At 36.9% G+C, this 22,579-nt stretch overlaps 2 protein-coding genes across 3 annotated transcripts in view; both read left to right on the forward strand.

Moving 5' to 3' along the window:
* LOC107589827 (vasoactive intestinal polypeptide receptor-like) overlaps positions 1-14,618 on the forward strand; it is a 51,521-nt gene extending 36,903 nt beyond the window's left edge. For both annotated transcript variants that reach the window (XM_016278374.1, XM_016278373.1), the window contains 9 exons: positions 1,754-1,851; positions 4,687-4,819; positions 8,901-9,054; positions 9,703-9,763; positions 10,397-10,463; positions 10,563-10,654; positions 12,257-12,386; positions 13,143-13,184; positions 13,346-14,618. In XM_016278374.1, coding sequence (XP_016133860.1) covers positions 1,754-1,851; positions 4,687-4,819; positions 8,901-9,054; positions 9,703-9,763; positions 10,397-10,463; positions 10,563-10,654; positions 12,257-12,386; positions 13,143-13,184; positions 13,346-13,537 — 969 coding nt within the window. In that variant the 3' untranslated portion in view covers positions 13,538-14,618. The remainder of the gene's footprint in view (positions 1-1,753; positions 1,852-4,686; positions 4,820-8,900; positions 9,055-9,702; positions 9,764-10,396; positions 10,464-10,562; positions 10,655-12,256; positions 12,387-13,142; positions 13,185-13,345) is intronic.
* A 2,296-nt stretch (positions 14,619-16,914) lies between these two features.
* LOC107589829 (zinc finger and BTB domain-containing protein 47-like) overlaps positions 16,915-22,579 on the forward strand; it is a 14,751-nt gene continuing 9,086 nt past the window's right edge. Inside the window, exons 1-2 of the mRNA XM_016278375.1 lie at positions 16,915-17,302; positions 18,781-20,046. Coding sequence (XP_016133861.1) covers positions 17,300-17,302; positions 18,781-20,046 — 1,269 coding nt within the window. The 5' untranslated portion in view covers positions 16,915-17,299. The remainder of the gene's footprint in view (positions 17,303-18,780; positions 20,047-22,579) is intronic.

Below are 22,579 nucleotides of genomic sequence, written 5' to 3' on the forward strand. Positions count from 1 at the left end.
CACTTACAATTTAGACACAATATTAGCTTATTATTAACATAGCTGTTACAAAGCAGAAGCTGCTCTAATCGGTTGAGTAAATGATTCAATGACTCACTAATAAAGACTGGCTGCATCCGAAATGGCATACTTTCTTTTTGAATATTTAGTTACTTGGCCGTTGTTTAAAAAAGTATGTTCTAAATAGTATCAATGTGTGCAATATCCAGATGTACTACTAGTAATCTAAACATACTACATTTGTCATGTTGTCATTAATAACGCGACATACCAGTATCAGTTGCGTCGCTTTAATTCCATAGACAAATCCTCTCCTGTCGGCTCATGAGATAGTAAATTGTCTATCAGACTCTTTAGAATCTTGTTGGAAATAGTAGGTCACCTGAGCACTTTTTTTTATAAATATTGTGAATTCGGACATACTGTAGGCATAATTGGATGCAGCCAGTCACTTGTTTAGTTTCTGGATGAATCCGTGTTTTAAACAAATCAGTTGAATGAATCAATAATAGTCTCTTTTCACCACCTACTGGTGTATTCAAGTTACCAGCAGAAACAGTAAGTGAAAATCCAAACCACTAATTCACAGACTGATGCAATGACATGCAATCACAAGTGGAGTGATTCAGTTTTAATGGTAAGTGGCTGCAAATTAAACATAAGTAAACTATTCAAAACAAGACTGACCTTGTTGTTCTGATTTCAGTTCTACATATTCATCATTAGCGTGTTGCTGAGTTTAGTTAAGCCAAGTTCACGCTACATGACTTTAAACGTCGGCAAATCGTTGTGCTGTTCAGAATACAGACTTGCTGTCTGTCTTGAAGTCGTTTTGTTGTTCACACTACGTGACACTACGTAAATGATCCGCAACAGGTCACACACTACATGAACTGACAACAACTCTGTGTCACCCAACGACTCTACACGTCCCCCAAACCACGTTTTGTCATGAAAACACACGCAAGAAGTTGAATGGGAATGATGCGAAACAACAAGTGAACAGGAGTTGTTTATTTGAAAATGGACGTTGGGAAGAAATTAGTGCTGCAAGCTGTTTGACTGATGATCTGTTCTGAAAGATTTTGCTTCTTTTCTTGTGTCCAAACTTTTCTCATATCAACTTGTGGAAAATGGGCATCATATGACCCCTTTAAAGTCATGCTGCTGCTGCTCTTTTTCTTCCGGTGACCTCAACCCATGCCTTGCTCTCTCGTTGGCTGTAGCTCATTGCGACACCTGACACCACGTGATGTCGAGTCGGCCGACCGGTCCAGATATTTATTTGGTGTCGACGAGGCATCAGCGAGCCTCTTTGATGCATCATTGAGTAGTTCACACATAAAGATTGCCGAGCACTGATCACCCTCCGATTTTCCGATCACAGTCCAACCAGTCAGCGAGCTTGTTGACTTGCAAATCGGGCTTAAATTGGGCTTAAAATCCTGCAGTGTGAACTTGGCTTTAGTGTCATGTGTTGTCTGATTTGGTTAAGGGTTTTTTTCTGTTCTCGTTTGCTTGTGTTACCTGTGCCTATTTGTCTCCCTGGTTTCTAATTTAGTTCGACACACCTGTTTCAGTTCTGGTAATCATTCCCGGTGTATTTAAAACCTCTGCAAGTCTCACTTATGTTTGCGTTGGATGTGTAGCAGCCTTGGTTATGTCTCCTGGATAATTAAAGTGTCTTCCTGAAGGTACTCTTGAGTCGTGAGTGTTGATATAAAAGTTACAGTAAGCACTTTTTTCCTCGTAGGGTGAATTCCTGGGCTCTGTGAGAATTGGATACACTATTGGTCACACTGTGTCTCTTATATCCCTCATCATCGCCATCATCATTTTGTGCTTTTTCAGGTAAATCCTCCATACAGCTCAAAACATACAGCTGACTTCTGTTATACCCAGGTAAAAAAGAAATACACTTAAGTTGTATCGATGCACTTATTATATTTTATTATACTGTTCTAAGTGCTTAATAAATGTGTTATTTTGGAACAACTTTAAGTATTTTAAGTGTTCTTTAAGATATGCTTAAGATGAACTTTAAGCTAATTGCTTTACATTTTAATATTTAGTTGTGTTAAAATGGAACAACTTAACAAGTATCAAGTATATTTAGTGTAATTTAATTGTACTTCTTTACATTTTACTTTACAAAAGTAAAACAATTAAAAATTTACTTTACAAAATACACTTTTATACTTCTTGAAGTACAGTTAGAATATATTTTAAGCCTCACTTTAATATTCTTCAAGAAAATCTTCAGTAGCATATCAGCTCATTAGTAATGCATTAGTAGTGCACTATTAGTTTGTTATAAAGCTATTTTTCAGCATTCTAAAATGGTATGTTAAAAAGTACAAAAATCATTCAATTAAAATGACACATGCACTTTCAAATTTTTAAAACTTGATATCTTGTGTACATTACAACAATATATTCCTTGAGTACATTTAAAAAGTACAGAAGCATATATAAACTCTTGACTAAAATAATTATAATAAATGGAAATAAAGATCAGTGAAATGCTATAACAGAACTACTTCATTCAATTTGTAGAACATTTATGTTATACCTGTATTACTGGAAAGTACACTATGTACACTATCTTCATCACAGGGTCTGTTAAAGGAAAATTCTGTGGTTTTAATGTTTTTTTTGAATATTATATGTATTATAATTTGCATCAATATGCACTAGAATTTCTTTGACCGTTCTCAGTTTACCTTTCAAAGCTTGGACTAAATCCTCGTCAAACTTGACATAAGCGTCTGTTTTTATCCTTTTGTCTGTCGTCACCATACAATATTTTTACATTGAACATAAGGTTAGAAGAGGCCTAACATCTCTACAACTGAAGTGTTGAATCCAAAGTTAGCATGACACTCAGAGTCCCAACCAGGGCCGTCCTTAGCTGACGAGGGGCCCGGTGCGAGGTAGGGAGCGGGGCCCCCCTCGGTCCGTTCGCCGTGGGGCCCGGTGCGACCGCACCAGTTGCACCCCCCTAAGGGCGGCCCTGGTACCAACAGTCACTTTATTAGGAAATATGTCAGCCAGAATTTAACCTTTGAAATTCATTGATATGAGATTAAAACAGTTACCACTCTCTTCTTTGCTCATCTCTCCAATCTGATTTTAAATGGTCTTCTAATGCAACAGCAGCTGATCTGAAAACGACAAAAAACAAACAAAAAAAACAAAAACAAATGGCAGACAAATGCTGATTAGTGATTTGTTTTCTTTTTATCAATGACAGTACAATATACCTGGTTTGGTAATATAATACACTAAAATAATATGATGTTGAAATGCTTGTGGAAAGTACAGTTAATAGCCTATTACAATTAATGCATCATGTTATGTCTTTAAAAGTGAAACTAAAATGTATTTGAATTGTATTACAAAATGCCTAGTATTCTATTTTTTACGAGTACAAACAAGTAAAACCAAACAACATATTGATTTTATGTATGCTTATTAATGAGGCATATTTGACCATTTATAATACATTATAAGTTGGTACAATGTAAGAATGCATTTGCATATTTTATAGACTTAGCTATAATGTATTTATGTGGGAGTGAATTCATATACTTTATAAAATATATTCAAATATAAAAAAAAAAATTCAAGACATCTTCCTTTTGAAAAGTAGGCTGAAGCACATGTTCACTACGTTCTTATACAAAGCAAACATAAAATATTATTTAAGTAAGAGTAAACTAGTAGACTAAAATGTCACATACTTATAGTATACTTAAAAAAAATATATTAACATGCAGTTCAATACATTTTTAATGCACTTCAAGTAAGCATGTTAGGAGTACAATTGTACTATAAATGTACTATATGAATTTCAAGTATATTTTTAATACATTTAAGAAAGTAGTTCTTTTTCACCTGGGTTGGACAGGACCTTCTCACATGAAAAACAAATCTCAAATATCTCCCAATTGATAGTTTTGTTGTCCTCAGTGAATGCCCACATTTTATGTGATTGATTCAACTGTGATCTAGCAGCTAATCGATGTTCTGCTAAATCATACTGGTGTCAAGGCATATGACCTTGTTCGAAATGCCTTGTTTTATAGCACATTTAACAAAACAGTGCATTGCGAAAGTGCACCAATTCAGACGTTTGATAGTGTTATGCACTGTTTCCATTATTGCACAACCCTAAAAATGGCTTAGTAGTCTGTGACCTCTAACATGCAGCTTTGCAGTGCACAATTTTCTCAGTAGTAAATTAACCACAGTGGATGTTCCCCTCAGTGACCTCAGAGGTCAAGCCAGATTTCAAGTGTATTGAAAAGCTTCCTCTTTTAGCTTGCATCACACTTAATTAAACAGGAACACAGTTCTTGAGAGTCTCACAGTTCTTGAGTTATATTTAAGTTTTCATACACACAGTATATGAGTTTCCTGTGCCTCTTTGAAAGGCAGAAGACAAGCACAGTAGACAGAATGAGTGTCTCTCCTCTCAACATGAACAGAACATATGAATGAACAACACTGTGTATGCACACTTTCTTGAGCGTTCACGTGTCATGCATGTGATTATAATGCATTGTCTATATAGTATATGCAGAGCCTTTTACGTAGCTTTCAGCACATGGTTTATTGTGTTTCTGCATATCATTTATTATGCTAAAACAACTCACTGTGTCTCTTTCTCTCTTTGCTTCTAAGAAAACTCCACTGCACAAGGAACTACATCCATATTCACCTGTTCATGTCCTTTATAATGAAGGCTGTGGCTGTAATTATGAAGGATATAGTCCTGTATGAGGTGGAGGAACCTGATGACTGCCACTTTGGATCTGTAAGTGTTTTTTAAATAAGGGATAATGTACAGTCAGTGGCTATAATTGTGATAATGATTGGCTGACTGCACATTATATATATATGTGAATGTGTAGTATGAGTGTAATCTGAAAGTAGTACATGTACATTTGTTGTCATTGTCATGTGATATTTACATCTCATCTCCCATGGCCTCATGGGATAGTAAAGTGTTCATTGTACACGCACTTCAGAATCTGGGTGGAAGTGGTCGGTAATTCAGGAATTTTAGCCTACTGTTTTATGAATACTATGAATTCAAACATACTACTCTTTCACATACAGTTTATCTCCTACTTGTAGAAAATTAGGCAAATTTGGACACAACGACTGACTCTTTTAAGTCTTATGTAATTCGCAGTGATTAATGACAGTAGGTGCTAAAGAGTTTCAATTCTGTGGTGGAGATTTCTTTGCAGAATCATGAGTAATATAGTTTTTGCTAGAAATTCTGCAGTTATATATATATATATTTTAATTAAGTTAATACAGTATAATGTGGACTGATTGCTTCAAAGAAAGCATATCAACAGTTCACTGTAGGTCTGTCTTAAACGGTGTTTAGTTATTGTTAAAAATCAATATAAAAAAAATTAATGTGATTTTTACTCCAAACTTAACTGTTGAAAACACAACCACTGACATCTGCCATTGATTAATCAGAATGAAGTATTCCAGACAGACTTATATTAAATTATATTATATATAATTTAATATTATATAATTACAGACTACATATTAAAATGTAGGATTCACGAGTTTCACAATTTGAGTTGAATTACTGAAATAAATGAACTTTTCCACGACATTCTAATTTATTGAGATGCACCTGTATTTTTATTATTATTCTTCTCCCCTAAAACTGATCGTGCAGACCAAACCGTAAGGCCTAGAGACTTGAAACTTGGCCAAATGATAGAGCTCAATTTGGGGAGACGTCTCAGCCCAATCGGCCAATAGGGGGCGCTACAGCGATCAAAAATGCAAAAGTGCTAATAACTCCTAATCCGCTTGTCGTAGACTCCAAATTTTTGGAATCCTTGGGTCAAGGCAAATTTAAAATGGTCACTCTGATTTTGAGTCTAGGAGGTCTCGTTTTTCCTCAAATTTTAATTATGTCCAAAACCTACTTTTGCGAACTAGTCCTAGGTTTTTTTGCCCGACTGCACAAGACATTCCTCAAACCAAACCACTGCAGAAATATTCTCTGGACAGTGAATATCAAAAATTATCAAAAAAAAGTTGAAATTTCGACTTACTGTTGCAATGGGACGCCAAAACGTTCGAAAGTCGCGGACCAATTTGACCATAAAGGCTATAACTTGTGAACGAAATGAGATATCTTCACCAAACTTGGTAAACCTGTGTATGAGCTTGATCTTTGATCAAATAAAAAAAATTGCGCAGCTCTGCCACTTGGTGGCGCTATAAGATTGAAAAACATAAACATTACTATAATCTCGCAACCGTTGGTCCGATCAACTTGAAAATTGGTATGCAGTGTCTTTGTCCAATGTTCCATAAGGGTCTATGAGGACATTGGCGTATCTCAAAAAACATGGCAGCCATCGGCCAATGAAGTTTGAGCACCTCTTAGACAAGGTTAACGGAGGTCAATCGGAACGAAACTCAGTGGGCATGTTCGACTCATGGCCCTAAAGGTCTGTAAGAATTTTGAAAGAAATTGGCCACTAGTTGGCGCTAACGAGTTTTTTGACTCTGTAATCACTTGTTGTTTCACATATTGGCACAATATGCATATCATTTGATAGATCTCCTCATAATGCACAACTTTGCCTCAAGAACCATTGCTGTCAATCAAATCGTTCATTAAATATTTAGAAATACGTTAAAAACCTACTTTTACGAACTAGTCCTAGGTTTTTCTTTCAATCTCGATCAAACCACTGCAGTAATATTAAAAAAAAAAAGAATTTTGTTCTTTGGTTACCTTTAACGGGGTCATTTAGAAAAGGGGTGTGGCCAGATATACCCAAAAGCCTATAAAGCCTAAACAAAAACTCAAAACTTTATGAAACTTTATGAAACTTGGTGGAAACATGTGTCAGATGACTCTTAACAAGCATGCAAAGTTTCATGGAGATCGAACCATAGGTGGCGCTATAACAGTTGAAAAGGCCTCAAAAATTCAATATTTGTATAGAAAATGACCTAAAATTGTAGAACATGTTCATATATTCACACATACACTAGATCTTTATATAGTATAATAGACCTCCTCATTCTGAACAACTTTGCCTCTGGGACTAATGCTGTCAATCAAATCATTCATTAAATATTCACAAATATGTTAAAAACATACTTTTGCGAACTAGTCCTAGGTTTTTCGCTCAATCTCGATCAAACCACTGCAGTAATATTCTCTGGACTCTCTAGATCAATAATTATCAAAAAAATATTGAATTTTGTCTTTTGATTACTTATAACGGGGTCATTTAGAAAAGGGGCGTGGCTACATATACCCAAAAGCATATAAAAAGTGCAAATCTCAAGTGCGAAAACTCAAAACTTTACGAAACTTGGTGAAAACATGTGACTGATGACTCTTAACAAGCATGCAAAGTTTCATGATGATCGGACCATAGGTGGCGCTATAACAGTCATACATGTTAAAAATCATCATATTTCTTTGGTAAATTACCTGCATTTGCCCAAAATGCTATTTTTAGTCATTGATTTAAGTGGTTACAGCCATGTTAACAAAATCTTTTTCCTTATGTGCTTAAATGCCTTAACTGCTTGAACCCCGATAATTGCTGCTTGCAGCTTTATTTACAATTATATTTCCTGGTACCCTGTGAAACATATTAACAGGCAGTTTTACCTGAACTATCCTTTAAAAATTACTTGGTTTAACCTAATGTAGTCAGGTTGATTCAGTGACAAATATTTTTGACTAGAATAAAACCACATAAAGCACATTCTTTACATTATACCTGATCAAAAAAAATTTTACACTGTATTTTGGTTGCATTCCACTTTATTACTACTTTCTTAGCTGAATGTAACCACATCAGGTGAATGCAATTGATTTCTTTCCCCTCACAAGAAACAAACAGCACCATCTCCGCAATTGATACACTGTCGTTAGTAAATTGCTCTAATGTTTTGTCATAAGGTTTGCTCTTTAAATGGTGTTTGGCAAAGTGCTCTTTAATCTCATTTTGTGGCCAGGTGTAGCAGTGTTTGCGCAGTCCTTCAAGATCTTTGAAGAGTTTGTAAATGACCTCCCTCATCCGGATATGGCCAACGTTGTATTTACCCAACATCATGGTCATGTTTGGCTTGTTTAGTGCCATTTTCATGGTTCTTTAAACCATATGCAGTGTTCAAGTTTTAACAATTGTAAAGTGAGGACATTTCGTTAATTAAAGCGAGTCTATTTGGCTAATAAAAAGCTTTGACGGCCTGTGTGTATAAAGGTTTATAAATGTGTTCTCTGTGTGTTTTCCTGTATAAACACTCTTCATCTGGATTTGAGTGTTTTGGGCCGTCTGGACGCAGCTGTCGGCCAACAGAATATGTCACATGTGTCACAACAGGGTGCTCAAATACTCATGATGGCACGGTATCCCCTCTGTAAACACCCTTGCAAGGTCACAAAAACATGTTTGACATTTAAACGGCCCGTAGATTATTCAGGCTCAGATGTTGTCGTTAATTCAAATGGATTTACTATTTATTAGTGATTGTTTCTTTGAAATCCTTCAAAGATTGTTTAGGGCTGTGTGATTATTGCAATAATTGAAACACTTTTAGGTGATAATTACATGTAGGACATTTCTGAAGTCAACGCACTACAAGAGTGTCAAACATTAACAGACCAGCATACAGCGGTTCTTTATATGTGTTTACACTCTTTTTAATGCCCCTCTTTGGAAGTATTGCACAATGTTTTCTAGTGCCTAGCGCATGCAACACACTAGCGCAAAGGCATTCCCTTTGTTTAAGTACACGGTAAACATGCAAGACCACATTTCCTGTTATAATATACACAAGTGCATAATAGCTCTAAACAAAATCCTCTCTGCATTTTACAGGTGGGCTGCAAGGCTGCCGTGGTTTTCTTCCAGTATGGCGTCATGGCCAGTTTCTTCTGGTTACTGGTGGAGGGTCTGTATCTGCACGCTCTCCTGGCTGTATCCTTCTTCTCTGAGAGGAAGTACTTCTGGTGGTACATTCTCATTGGCTGGGGTGTGTATGTGCTTAGTGGCATTAAGATATATTGCCCCTTGGCCTCATAAGTTTTCATGGCAGGAGAGAAATTCCTGTCAAATGTGAATGACAAATTGATCACTAAAGTCAATAGGACCTTGTGCATGTACACACTCGAGATTTAACAGTTAACCTTTCCATTGACGTCATTGTATCGTGTTGGCAAACGATTCACATGTCAATTATATATATATATATATATAATATTTTATTTCAAGTAACAAAAATGTTTTGTGATGGTTTTCATTTTAGTTAACTATAATAATCTATATATTTATATTGTATATTACCATATATTGTATGCCCTAGTATTAATAAATATAATACATAATATTAATAATACTTAATAATCACTTATAATGAAGGAATATGAATTTAAAAAGTGCTACAAAACTATAAAAGCTACTGTATATATATATATATATATATATATATATATATATATAATGATACAATTATAATTGGCAATCCATTTTTTTTATTGAACTCATAATGATCATGTAGGCCAATTATATAAGGAATCCCTGGAAACATCCCTTGTGACAGAGACTCTAAAATGTCAACATGTCAAAGCTGTATGTATTCAAATATTGATCTTCATAGTCAATATGTGTGTTTGTGTTCCAGGAGTTCCAGGTGTCTTCATAACAGTCTGGAGCATCACAAAAGCTTATTTACATGATATTGGGTGAGTAAATGTAACTTTACTTTTCTTTGATGATAAATGACATGCCTTCATGGAGGTCAGTAGTCTATATTTAGAGCAGAACTCATAGGAGGAGACAGTTGAAAATAACTTATGTGGATATTTTCATTTTCATTGCCACATTTTTCTTATTTATTTCTTTGTTTGTTTTTGCATCCAATATTTATGTGGACTGTTCAAACAGTGAGAGTTCACTTTTTCAGAAGCCTTGGCTCCCAGTCATTTTCTACAAAGGGATTTTAAACAATTATTTAACAAAGAGTTCAAGACATGAACTAAATCAATCAGCTCTGAAAAGAGTCACAACAGGAGTTGATGGGTTTTTCTGCATAGGAACAGTGACTGATTTGCAGATCACTCTTCAGGATTCTTTCCCAGACATTTGACTATTAAGTAGTCCACACAAACAAACGAAAGTTGAAATAATTTCTGATTATTTATATTATTTACCATTACATAACCACCTTTGAGTTCAAAGTAGATCTGTCTCAAACGCTTCATACATTATTGCTTAAAAACATTTCTTCATGCAGAAAAAGGTTGGGAATTGTACTTACGGAACCCATATGTTTTACTTCATTACTGTAGTTTCATTCTATTATTTTCTTTTGATAGATGTTGGGATTTTATTGACGATGATCTGTGGTGGATTATAAAAACCCCTACATTGGTAACAATACTGGTGAGTGACCGTACAGCAGCATCAAATTCTCACAAATATGACAGGTGGTGCATGAATTACTTTAAAACAGTGCCTAATCTGTTGATGCTGTTTTTCTAGATGAACTTTATTCTCTTCATTTGTATCATCCGGATACTTCGTCAGAAAATCAGCTGCCGGGATATTGGGAGAAATGAATCACACCAGTACTCGTGAGTTTTTGTGTTGGACCACAGACATTGCTGTCTTACATGCACAATATACAGTGTGTGAAAAGAATCACCCCCCTTTAAAATAATAACTTTTTATTGCTTTAAAGCCTGAAATGAAGACGGACACAGTTTTTGTTTTATCCGGTTGTATTTACTCAGTCCAGCTTATAACATCCAAGTGAAAGATATAACACCAATATGTCAGAAAAAAAACAACTTATAAACTCAATCAGGTGTAGCTAATCACCTTCTCAATGGCACACAAGGTCATTTGAACTTTCAACTGCGATCAGCTGTGGTCATAGCTCAGCTTGAAAATAGCTTTCCTGGAGCATTTTCAGTCCTTGGTAGTGCAACTGAATCAAACAATCAACTATGGGTGGCAAGACACTGTCAAAAGATCTCCGGGATAAAGTTGTGGACAGGCACAAGTCAGGAGATGGATACAAAAAAAATTCAAAGGCTTTATCAATGCCTAGAAGCACAGTGAAGTCTATTATTAAGAAATGGAAGGTACAACACAGACCCTCCCTGGATCAGGATGTCGCTCTAAACTGGATGAAAGAGCCAGGAGGAAACTGGTCAGAGATGTGACCAAGAGGCCGACAGCAACTCTGAAGCAGCTGCAGGAATTTATGACTAAGAGTGGTCATTGTGTGCATTTGACAACAATATCACAAATTCTCCACAAATGTGGCTTGCATGGGACGGTTGCAAGAAAAAAGTCACTCCTCAAGAAAGGCCACATGGAGTCACGACTGAGCTTTGCCAAAACACACCTTTAAGATTCTGAGGCAGATGAGACTAAAAATTTATTTTTTGTTCTCCACACCAAACATGTCTGGCAGAAATCCAATACAGCTCAGCAGCCAAATAACAGCATTCCTCCAGTAAAGCATGGAGCTGGTAATATCCTGTTATGGGGGTGTTTCTCTGCAGTAGAGACTGGAGCACTTGTCAGGATAGAAGGAAAAATGGATGGGGCAAAATACCATCAAATTCTTGAGGAAAATCTGCTGCCCTCTGCTAGAAAGTTGTCAATGGGAAGAAGGTTTACCTTCCAACATGACAATGACCCAAAGCACACAGAAAAACTGACCACACCGTGGCTGAAGGAGAAAAAGGTGAATGTCCTTGCATGGCCTAGTCAGAGCCCAGACTTAAAACCCACTGAAAATCTGAGGAATGACTTGAAGACTGCAGTCCACAAACACTCACCATCAAATTTAACTGAACTTGAGCAGTTCTGCAAAGAAAAGTGGGCAAATATTGCAAAGTCTAGATGTGCAAAGTTAGTAGAGACAACAGACTAAAGGCTGTAATTAAAGCAAAACGTGGTTCAACAAAATACTGACACAAGGGGGTGATCCTTTTTCCAACTCAGTGATTCTATTTTTTTTCTGACATGTTGGTTTTATATCTTTCACTTGGAAGTTATAAGTTGCGCTGAGTAAATACAGTTGGATAAAACAAAAACTGTGTCCGTCTTCATTTCAGACTGCAAAGCAACAAAATGTGATTATTTTAAAGGGGGTGATTCTTTTCTATACCCACTGTAAATACAAACGTATTCCAACATATGCCATTTCTTTTGGTCTACAGGAGACTGGCAAAATCAACTCTACTTTTGATTCCCTTGTTCGGGATAAACTACATCCTCTTTGCCTTTATGCCTCATCACATTGAGTCTTATGTGCGTCTGGTATTTGACTTGATCCTGGGGTCTTTTCAGGTAGGCAGCAGGGGACTGAAACATGTTTTTACCCACAGTTGTATTCTTCTATAAGCATTGCTTATCTAGATTGGATTCCCTAAATGCCAATGGAATACTAAGATTGGCCACAGCAATAGACTCACCGTGGGATCTGCCAGCATGCCTCAACCCCAGACATGCCCAGTGATATTTATTCCCTCCATGTTTGTTATGCAGCCAGATGAAAAGGTTGAATGAGGTTATACAAAAATGGCCTTAGTTCACCCAAAAATGAAAATTCTGTCATTTACTCATCCCCATGTTGATCCAAATCTGTGTGAGTTTCTTTCATCTGTTGAGCACAAAAGAAGATATTTTGAAGAATGTTGGTAACCAAACAGTTGTCAGTAGCAATTGGCTTTCATAGTACTGAAAAAAATTAAAGACATTCTTCAAAAAAAAATCTTCTTTTCTGTGCAACAGAAGGAAACGGTGTGTAAATGATGACAGAATTTTCATTTTTTTCCTACTACCCCTTTAAATTCTTTAAAGACTTACCATCCATCTTTCTCTAAAGTCAAATGAGATTAAATTGAAACATAACCATTGTTTTTGTAGACTTAATGTCATTCATGTTTGATTATTTTATATTTAATATTATCATTTGTTTTAAAATGTGTTTGGACTGAGTTTATCATTTTTTTTACATAAAGCTGTTAATTATTTAACTGTGATTGTGACTATAAATCTGCCCTGCGGCAGCTCAAATTGATTGTCCTCTTTATTTTTCTTCAGGGATTTTGTGTTGCTGTCCTGTACTGTTTTCTAAATGGAGAGGTAATAGTATCAGAATGTAATGTTTTTATATCAGAGAGAGAATTGTATTTGCCAGTCAACACATGACTAACTTTGTTTCTCATGATCTGAACCTTATCTAACAAAAATAAAATTTGAGAAAAATAGAGATATTTTACTGACCTCATACACGCACTCTCCAGGTTCAGTCTGAGATCAGACGAAAGTGGAGGCGGTGGCACATGCAGAGATTTCTGGGAGCTGATGCTAAGTACCAGCAGCCCTCGATGGCAAGCAACGGCCTCAACTTCAGCTCGCAAATCACCATGATGACAAAATGCAGCCCCTCCACACGGCGCGCTTCTGCCTGTCAAGATGACTTCTCCACCGTCTGAGTGCTGAGTGATGCTCCGTCTATGTCGAGTCACAGAAACCAATGAGTCTGTGCTCTACCCGCACAGAAAGGCTGTCACCCGGACCACTCCCATCATCTGCAGGTTGCTGCTCCGCCATCATTCCTGTAGGAACTGTGCATCTCACCGCTCAGTAGGAACGTGAGGGAAACCGTGCAGCTCAAGGCTTATAGTGATGGTTTGGCATATGGTGTATCTTCGTAGCCATTCTTTCACACAAATCGATCAGGAGAGAAATATGCAAGTAAAAATGGACTCGTTGATATTTGATTGTGTTTCATCAAACTACTGACTCTGAAAAGCAAGTGACGCTGGCTTTATAAGGATGCGATCAGAGCTCATTTTGTTGCTGAGAAGACTCGTTTGAATCATGGTCGACATCCATTGCCCCATTTTTGTGCACAACAATACATACGTTAATCTTCAGCATTAGAGTTGGCATCTGTCTGTTGTGTTTTTCTGTTTTCCGTGCCCTCATTATGCTGCTCAAGATTTCTCAGACTCTTAATAATATGTAAAGCTGAATGGTGACCAGGTTTTATTTTTATCTTCTTCCTTATTCCTGGAAAAAAGTAATGTGATTTAGACTGTCTGACATTCTGCTACAATCCTGTTTTTGCATCCTCCTATTCGTGTCATGTGCTTGTGTGTCTGTGTACATGTGCACAAACACAAACGTCTCTCATCGAGAGCCATAAAAGCATGCTTACTTGGGCAGCGGAAGCATAGTGCGTCATGCTGTATGTTTTTAATAAGGGTTTATAGTGTAATTTTATAGTTCTATGTGAAAATTGACATGGGTTGTGTAACTGTGCACTTGTCAACATAAAAACAATTGCAAAAGATGCATTTTTATGAGATTGGTCTTTCTAAAGATTTTGAATCGAAAATCTTTTTAGCTGTCAAAAGTACATGCGTAGTGTTAGTCGTAGTTGCTAGCATGAAAATGCTCTTGCATGTTTGCATGCACAGTTCTTGTACCTCAGTGTGAATAAGATGTACATTTAAGAGAAAATGTGTGTTATTGCTGTATTTTGAAAGTGTATTGTGGATATTGTCAGAAAGTATACAGATAATTTTTATTACATTAGATCTTAGTATCCCTTTTCTATTTATATAAAAGTATTTTTATGCTGGTCAGAGAAAATTTTGATTGTCTATTAAATTATGTATTATTTTTATTCTACATTTAACAGATCATCACCATCACCAGTGTGCAATTAAATTTTGGGTTTTAACAGGTAATTGCTTTCTAAGTTCCATCCATCCATCTTGATTCTGTGTGAAAACTGAACAGATTGTATTAATTCTGGCATTAATTCAGCCACAATAGCAACCGTTTTGTTTTCATATATTGTGGATTTCTCATGAAGTTTAAAAAACAAAACAAAAAAACACAACACATCACTGTTAGGATGACAATCATATATTGTGCAAGAATGATGGAGTGAGAGAAACCAGACAGTGAAAGGTGAAGGAGATCTCATTTTCATTTACCTCCCATCTAAAACACATCCGTCATTCATTTATCTATCAAATCCCTTTTTAAATTATTCTCGTAACACTCTCTCTCTCTTCACCCCTTCGTGTATCTCTTCTTACATTATTTTCAGTGTCTGAATGCCAGTGAGCATGCTGATGCTACACTAGACAGATTAGTCAAACTCAGCATGGTCAAGCGTGGTTTAAAGTTACAGCAGATCTTCAATACATAAACAAAATGATGTTTATAGATGTGAGCAGATGAGCCAACAGGAGGCAGTGACTCCTGAGGATTTCACTGAAATGAATTAAATGACTCCCATGGGAGGAGGGCTGGAAGCTAAGCCTAGATTAACACCATGTTAATTAGGACAATATAAATATTAATTATATAAGCATGCAACCCCTTCTTATGTCCAAAAGCCTCATCTGGTTCACAAATGGAAATTATGTTCAAAGACTGTATGGTATATTATAATTAAATTCCCATAACTCATTATTACCACCATAACATCTTTGTTTGAGAGGCTTATTATTAGATGTCTTTTACTGACAAGTTTTTATTGACTCTGTGATTTATATTTATTTGTGACATAGCTTAGTCAACATCACTGTAAGTTTTACAACCTTCCTCTTACAACATGTTGTTGAGGACTTTTCTGATGTCCAACGGTTCTAATCCTAAATTTAACACTAAATGTGTTACAACAGAGCCAGTGTTATAATCCATTACTTTTTTGTCAGCACACACTGTGCATGATAACAACACCAAAGATAAAGCGAATGACTGCAAAACTAACTGTTAAATTACATATAAAAACCTTGACAGCAGAATGCAGAATTAATATATTGCACAAATAAGATAAAAACATTTTAGGATTTTTGCATGTCTATAGGGCGTTTAGTTTTTATTTTTTATTTTTTTTGTATGTTACAGAACTACAGTCTCATACAGAGGTTAAGACAACATGAGTTCAGTCTGTAGATATTTTATAGGACGAATGAATTATCAGTGAGTCCCACGGGACTTCTTGTGTGGGGCATTTACAAAATAACAATAATAATAATAAATATATAATACAATTTTTAATCCTATTAAAGTCAAAAGTGACATCAATTAAATACAGAATTCATAAGGGTTAACTACATAAACATAAATAATGCACTCAGCTGAGATACATTTCAAATCCAGTCCCTTTGTTACATAGTACAGCTCTGCACTGTTTACTGTCGGAGCAGATTTTGATGTTTCAAATATAGGAAAGTGTTTCATGCTCAGTGTTTTCGAGCTGATTATAATTTCTTCCCCATCAAACCCTAAAAACATTAAATTAACCAAAACATACACTCAGTAAACTGACCTCTGCAGAACTAATGTCAGCTGCACTACACTACAGAACTAAACCCCTACTAAACACTACTAGATAGGCCTAAAATTATACTAAATAGCCTAAACTGGTCAGCTGGTTTTAGCTGATCATCCAGCCTGGTCATAGCTGGTCAGTAGGCTGGTTTTAGAGGGGTTTCTACCACTTCTTTAGCTGGTCAGGCTGGGAGACCAGCTAAAATACTTCCAGCTTAAACCAGCTAAGACCAGCCAACCAGCTATAGACCAGCAGGGACTTGTGGACCAAGTCTTGGATAAAGTCTGACACTAATAAACACTTTTGCTTTTTGGTTCGACAAACCAGATTTTAATGTTCTGGAGGGACCTGCCAACATCTCAGGCACAGCTGTGAGTGAAACGATGCCGTCGATAAAAGTGTCCAACGAAAAGCTGTGTTCTAGCGACACCGTGTGGCCGCAGTGTGGCGCTGTCTGCGGTGAACCGGTTCACTCCGCTCCGCTGTGGACTCGCTGACCCCGCTGCCATGGGCTCCGACTGCGCAGCGGGCGCCAGGTGCTCAAGGAGACCGTTTGAACACATCCAAAAATGTGTTCTTCCTAAGCGATTATACTGCCATTTGTCACCATAATTTCGCTTCGAAAGCTGCGGATTGTGGTTTTCCCTCGTTTAATCCCGTCCCTGTCGCTTTAATGCTCCAGACAAAACGACCCATATGATTTTCGACCTCCAATCATCATCATCATCACTCCCCCGGCCGAGAGTGCGAGTCCTTCTGCATGCGGACATGGCGAAAAAGGACAGATGTCTAAAATGTCTAGAAGAGCGCAGAGCGGATATAAATGACAGCTAATTTCATGAAAACGAAGCATTGAGAAATGCTAAGGAGGGGAGACGGTATAGAGCACTGAATCACCATGGTAGTAAGACCCTTCTCTGACTGTTTTTGTTACCTGCATGTCTCTGAACGTTTACTCGGTCGGCCTGTAGAGTCTGACAGACATCAGTCACATCTGAAAGATGATGTGCATGTCGTGCAGATGTGCTGATGTCGTGCAGCTTCCACATCTGTCGAGAGCTTCAACAACTTTTTGCTACTTTTTGATAAGATGCTGATGTAATTCATGTTATTATTGAATCATCTGTTCAATTTTCAATATAAACCTTAACTAAATCTACACTTAGAAAAAAACGTGCAAAAATTGTACGTTTAGGCGTACAACTGTTTGCCACTGGGGCAGTACCCTTAAAGGAACACCTTTGTGTCTTTTTTACCCCTAAAGCGTGCATATTAGCACCTTAGAGTAGTAATATGTACCGTCCCTAAAGGTAGTAAAATGTACTTTTATGGTACTATTATGAACCCTTTAGTGGTACAGAAGGAACAAAGGTGTCCGTTTCCCCAGTTACAAGCTGTTGTACCCCCTAAAGGTACATTTTCTTTGCACATTTTTTTCTGAGTGTACCTGTCTCAATTCATGACTTTGGAGAATACTGTAACTTAAATGAGAATTGTTATCTGTTTGTAATAATGTTAGTATATACATATAGTAGAACTAGGACATATAATAATATAATTAAACAAAAGAACAATTTGACATTATAAAAGAAATAAAATAGAATGTTTTATTTAATAAATCTATTTTAAAAATAAATATATAATAATAAATAGAAAATATATTATTTCAGATATCTTCTCTGTATAATTGGATGACTATTATAATAGCTGGAAAGTCTGTGTGCCGTTTAGATACTCTGTACATAGCATATAAAATATTGTAATATAATATATACATTTCCTTGTGTGGGACCGTCTTTATAAAATATAATATAAAAGCAGCTATACATTTAGAGAGAAATATCAAGCTTGACATTTGAAAGAAAATAAGTTTATATAGATAGATAGATAGATACAGTACTTACATACATTCTTATGTGTTTTGATAATATATTTTTCAGATATGTTCACTGGTTACCTGTCTGCATAATTGGATTATTATATTATGACAGCTGGAAAACCTTTATATAATTTAGAGGAGACTTTGTATATAACATATAATATTATATATTGAGATGTCATTAATATAATATAATATATTTTCTTTGTGAGGGACCATCTGTATAAAACATACAAAGGCAGCTTCACAGTCAAAATATCAAGCTTGGCATTTTAAAGAAAACATGTAACAAAAAGTGTATAAGTCATCTTTATATAATATAATATAATAATAGTTTTATAATATTAGAACTAGAATTTAAAAATAATAATTTGCTTGACAGTTACCGTTTAAATGACAATTAACACCAGCCTGTTGTTTGATTGCAATGTCAATCAATATCTAATATTTAAATTATAAAGTTGATGTGCATCTCAATTCAATCTGATGTTCTGTTGTAGCTCATAGTGGAGAAAACTTCTGAGCATCCATCTGCAGAGCTCTCCCTCGTTGAGGATGTGGCCCTTCACTGCACCTTTTTAATGGACAGGTTGAACAAGCAGCGTCTGTTTCAGCCAGATCTATGTGACGTAGACATTGTCCTCCTGCACCACCAGACTTCTTTCCAGGCCCATAAGGGTGTCCTAGCAGCCTACAGCCCCTTCTTCCACTCACTGTTTGCATCGAGTAAGGAGCTGCGGCGCGTGGAACTTTCTCTGGAGACCCTCAAGCCTCAAGGCCTGCAGCAAATCCTCAACTTCATCTACACCTCCAAGCTGCTGGTCTCCAGCTGCAATGCCCAAGATGTGCTCAAGGCTGCCACAGTGCTCCAGATGAGTAACATCGCCACTTCCTGCAATGAACTCATTTCTAGAGGCTCGCTGGAACTCAGTCCCTCTGTGGACCAAACCAAACAGGAAGTCAGCGCTCAGAGCTGGAGCAACAGCAACTCGGTGAACTCCAACTTTCACATGGAGATCAAGCAAGAGAAGGACCCGACCTGTGCCAGGATCCATGGAGGGAAAAGTGAAGCAAACCCATGTGCTGTTCAGGTTGGCGATGGGCATCCAGTGCAAGTAGGTGCTTGTAAAGTAGAAGGGAAGGAAACTGAAAACCTGAAGGACCCTGAAGATCTTGATTCATTTAATAGAGAGCAAATTATTGTAGAGCTGAACCTGAACAACCAAACGCTTAATGTGTCCAAAGGTTTAGAGGGAAACGCGGCAGTTCAGTCGCCCTCAGGACAACAGCTTCCTGGCAAAGGAAGGAGGAGTAATGAGAATGTTGAGGAATCAAGAGACAATGTGGCTTTAGAGGAGGAGGAAGATGAATGTGAGCAAAGTGAAGATGATGATGTGAGACTTGAAGGCACCAGTGAAGAGGAAGGTGAATACACATTACCTGCATTCATGTCTGAAAGACCAGTACGACAAACCCGGGCCTCCAGTGATGCTGTCACGATGGTCTCCAAGAGAAAACGTGTGAGAGGGAGGCAAGAGACAGCTCATGGAGGAAACGGTGAGGAGCATCTGGACCAGGATAGCTTAGAGTTTCAGAGCTTCACCTGTGTGTGGTGCCCCAAGACATTCAACAACCGCTGGCACCTGGAGAAACACATGAACGTGACACATAACCTCATGCATATCTGTGACAAGTGTGGCAAACGCTTCCTAATGGAGAGCGAGCTACTGCTGCATCAGCAGACCGACTGTGAGAAGAGCATACAGGTAGGCTCAAAACTTAATGATATTATAAATTAAGAATGTCATATTTGTATAAAAATATGTTTTTATATTCAAAATGACATTTGAAAACAATTTTTTTAATATGAAGTTGCGTACACTCTTCCTGTAAATGGTATAAATGATTTTCAAAACCATATGAAACCAACATGAATACAGAAAATACATATTTCTGAACTTCAGCTAGATTTTTAAAACATTTTTGGTAACACTTCACAATAAGGTTGCATTTGTTGACATTAGTTAAACACATTAGTTAACACAATGAAAAATACTTCTAAAGCCTTTATTAATCTTAGTGATTCCAGCATTTACTAATGCATTAATAAAATGAAAAGTTGTATCTATAACACTTTAGTTTAAGGACCAATTTTCACTATTAACTAGTTGCTTATTAGCATGCCTATTACTAACATATTGGCTGTTTATTAGTACTTATTAGGGTTGTGCCGATAGAGGATAGTATCGTGTATCGATGATAGTCAGAGATATTGCCTTTGACGATAGCCAGACGATTATTATTATTATCATCATCAGACTAGTAATACTATCTAATTAATATGAGGGCGTATTTGTTGCATTATATTTCTTTATCCGCGTTTTTACAGTGTTGCGTGTTATAACCAATCACACACGATTATGCTGAGTTTATGAATGCAATGACCAATCAGATGCGTTCAGATAAATCGTCGTTGTTCAGCGCGTGCTGACTGAATTCTGACTCGTGAATTCTCTCATCATAAACAACAAGGTGCAGGTAGATGTACGTGCGATGCAAGTATAAGAGATTTATTCATCATACAGTGTAGATTCACTGATTATAATGGGAGTGTTTTTAAAGTGCATAAACTCGCGCTAGACTGAGCTTGTGATGATGTTCTTTGGTAATGTAATGTTCTTTGCTCGTTTTCTGTTGCTGCTTTTTGAATAACTGAGGAAATGTAAGCATTATAATGAGTAACTTGCGATGTATCTATTAATTTGTTATCATGTTAAATACAAATTCAGTCATATTAAAAACCATTAGGCTGCTTTTAGCCTTACGCTGGAGTTGGTTCACTTTCAGGTGTTGTGCCCAATTCTGACCCCTGCCAGATTATTACCCCCCTAGTATTGTTAGGTTTCGGGTTAAGTGTGAGGGAGGGGCTAGGATTAGGCAATCAGATAGCGATTTCAACCAGAGGGGTAATCATTTTGCAGGGGGTCGAAAATGGGCACAACACCACAATGAAACTAAGTAAATAAATAATGAAATAAATTAGCACGATAATATCCTGTATCTGCGATCTCACAGGCTGAGGACAGGACGATATGAAAATTGAGCATGTCGCCCAACACTAGCACTTATAAAGCAAATATTCTGCATGACCATATTCTATATCTTTAATCCTACCCAATACCTAAATTTAAAGGCACAATATCTAATTTTCGCCGCTAAAGGGCACATATTCAAAATAAACAAAGAGACCAAGGCGTAGTTAGATAACGCCGTGACTGAGTGTGGAATCATGGGAGTCGTCGTCTTCATCCCCACAGCCGATGCAATCCGATGGGACTCGGGCAGAAATCATGTTCATGGACGAGCTAATGATTTGTTGACGTAGTAGAATGAAGCAGGGTGAGGCTGAAAGCCGTCGAAGCAAAACGAGGCCGCTGAGCGAGCGTGACACACACGGCTCGAAAGCAGCGGAGCTTTTATTAAACCACAGTCAACCGCTTCCGCTCCTTCCGGTCGTGCGTATGTGGGGTAAAAAAGCAGAGCTGTTTTATCATACTAGATACGTTTGAAACTTTTGTTATAATGCTACTCTGTGCGGTCGTCCAGTGTTAATTTAGTTGACGAATAATTTTCGTCATAATTGTCGTCAACAACATTTTTTCACAGACGACAACGAAACGATAACGAACTAAAACTCTTTTTGAATAACAAAAACTATGACGTGAATCTATTGACATTTTTGTTAACGAATAAAAACGAGACGAAAATGTTCGGGAGGGACGATTTGGGAAGAGATTCATTCAGAACGAATCTGCTGCATGGTTCGGAGGGTAGATGCGTACATATGAACCAGCGGGACATAAGCTAACATACACTTGCTGCACGTCTCATAAAACGTTAAAAAAATGTCAATATGTGGGAGTAAGGGAAGAGCAAACATATGGATAAATCTGACGACGCTAGAGAGAACTCAATTCGGTCTGGTTTTCTGAGCGCAGACACTATACTCTTTCGCGTCGCATGAATGGAGAATTACACACAAAATGATGTCGATTGTCCGAGTCATTGATGTTAATCAAGCAACAAAAGAAATACAGAAAATCATGCACTGCTCTTGACTGAAAAGATTAATCTAAATTTATTTATAGAAATAAATATGTCTGCTTGAAAGAATGAAGAATATGGTAAACAAGTTGCCTCTAAAGAATGCATAATTAGCCTATATAACCATTGGTAATTCATTAAAAAGTAGACCATGTGCTTGTTCTATATGAGAAGTAGTTTAATGTAATTTTAACA

The sequence above is a fragment of the Sinocyclocheilus grahami genome, unplaced genomic scaffold (genome assembly GCF_001515645.1).
Source record: "Sinocyclocheilus grahami isolate Dianchi unplaced genomic scaffold, SAMN03320097.WGS_v1.1 scaffold121.1, whole genome shotgun sequence".
In the NCBI taxonomy this organism is placed as follows: Eukaryota; Metazoa; Chordata; class Actinopteri; order Cypriniformes; family Cyprinidae; genus Sinocyclocheilus; species Sinocyclocheilus grahami.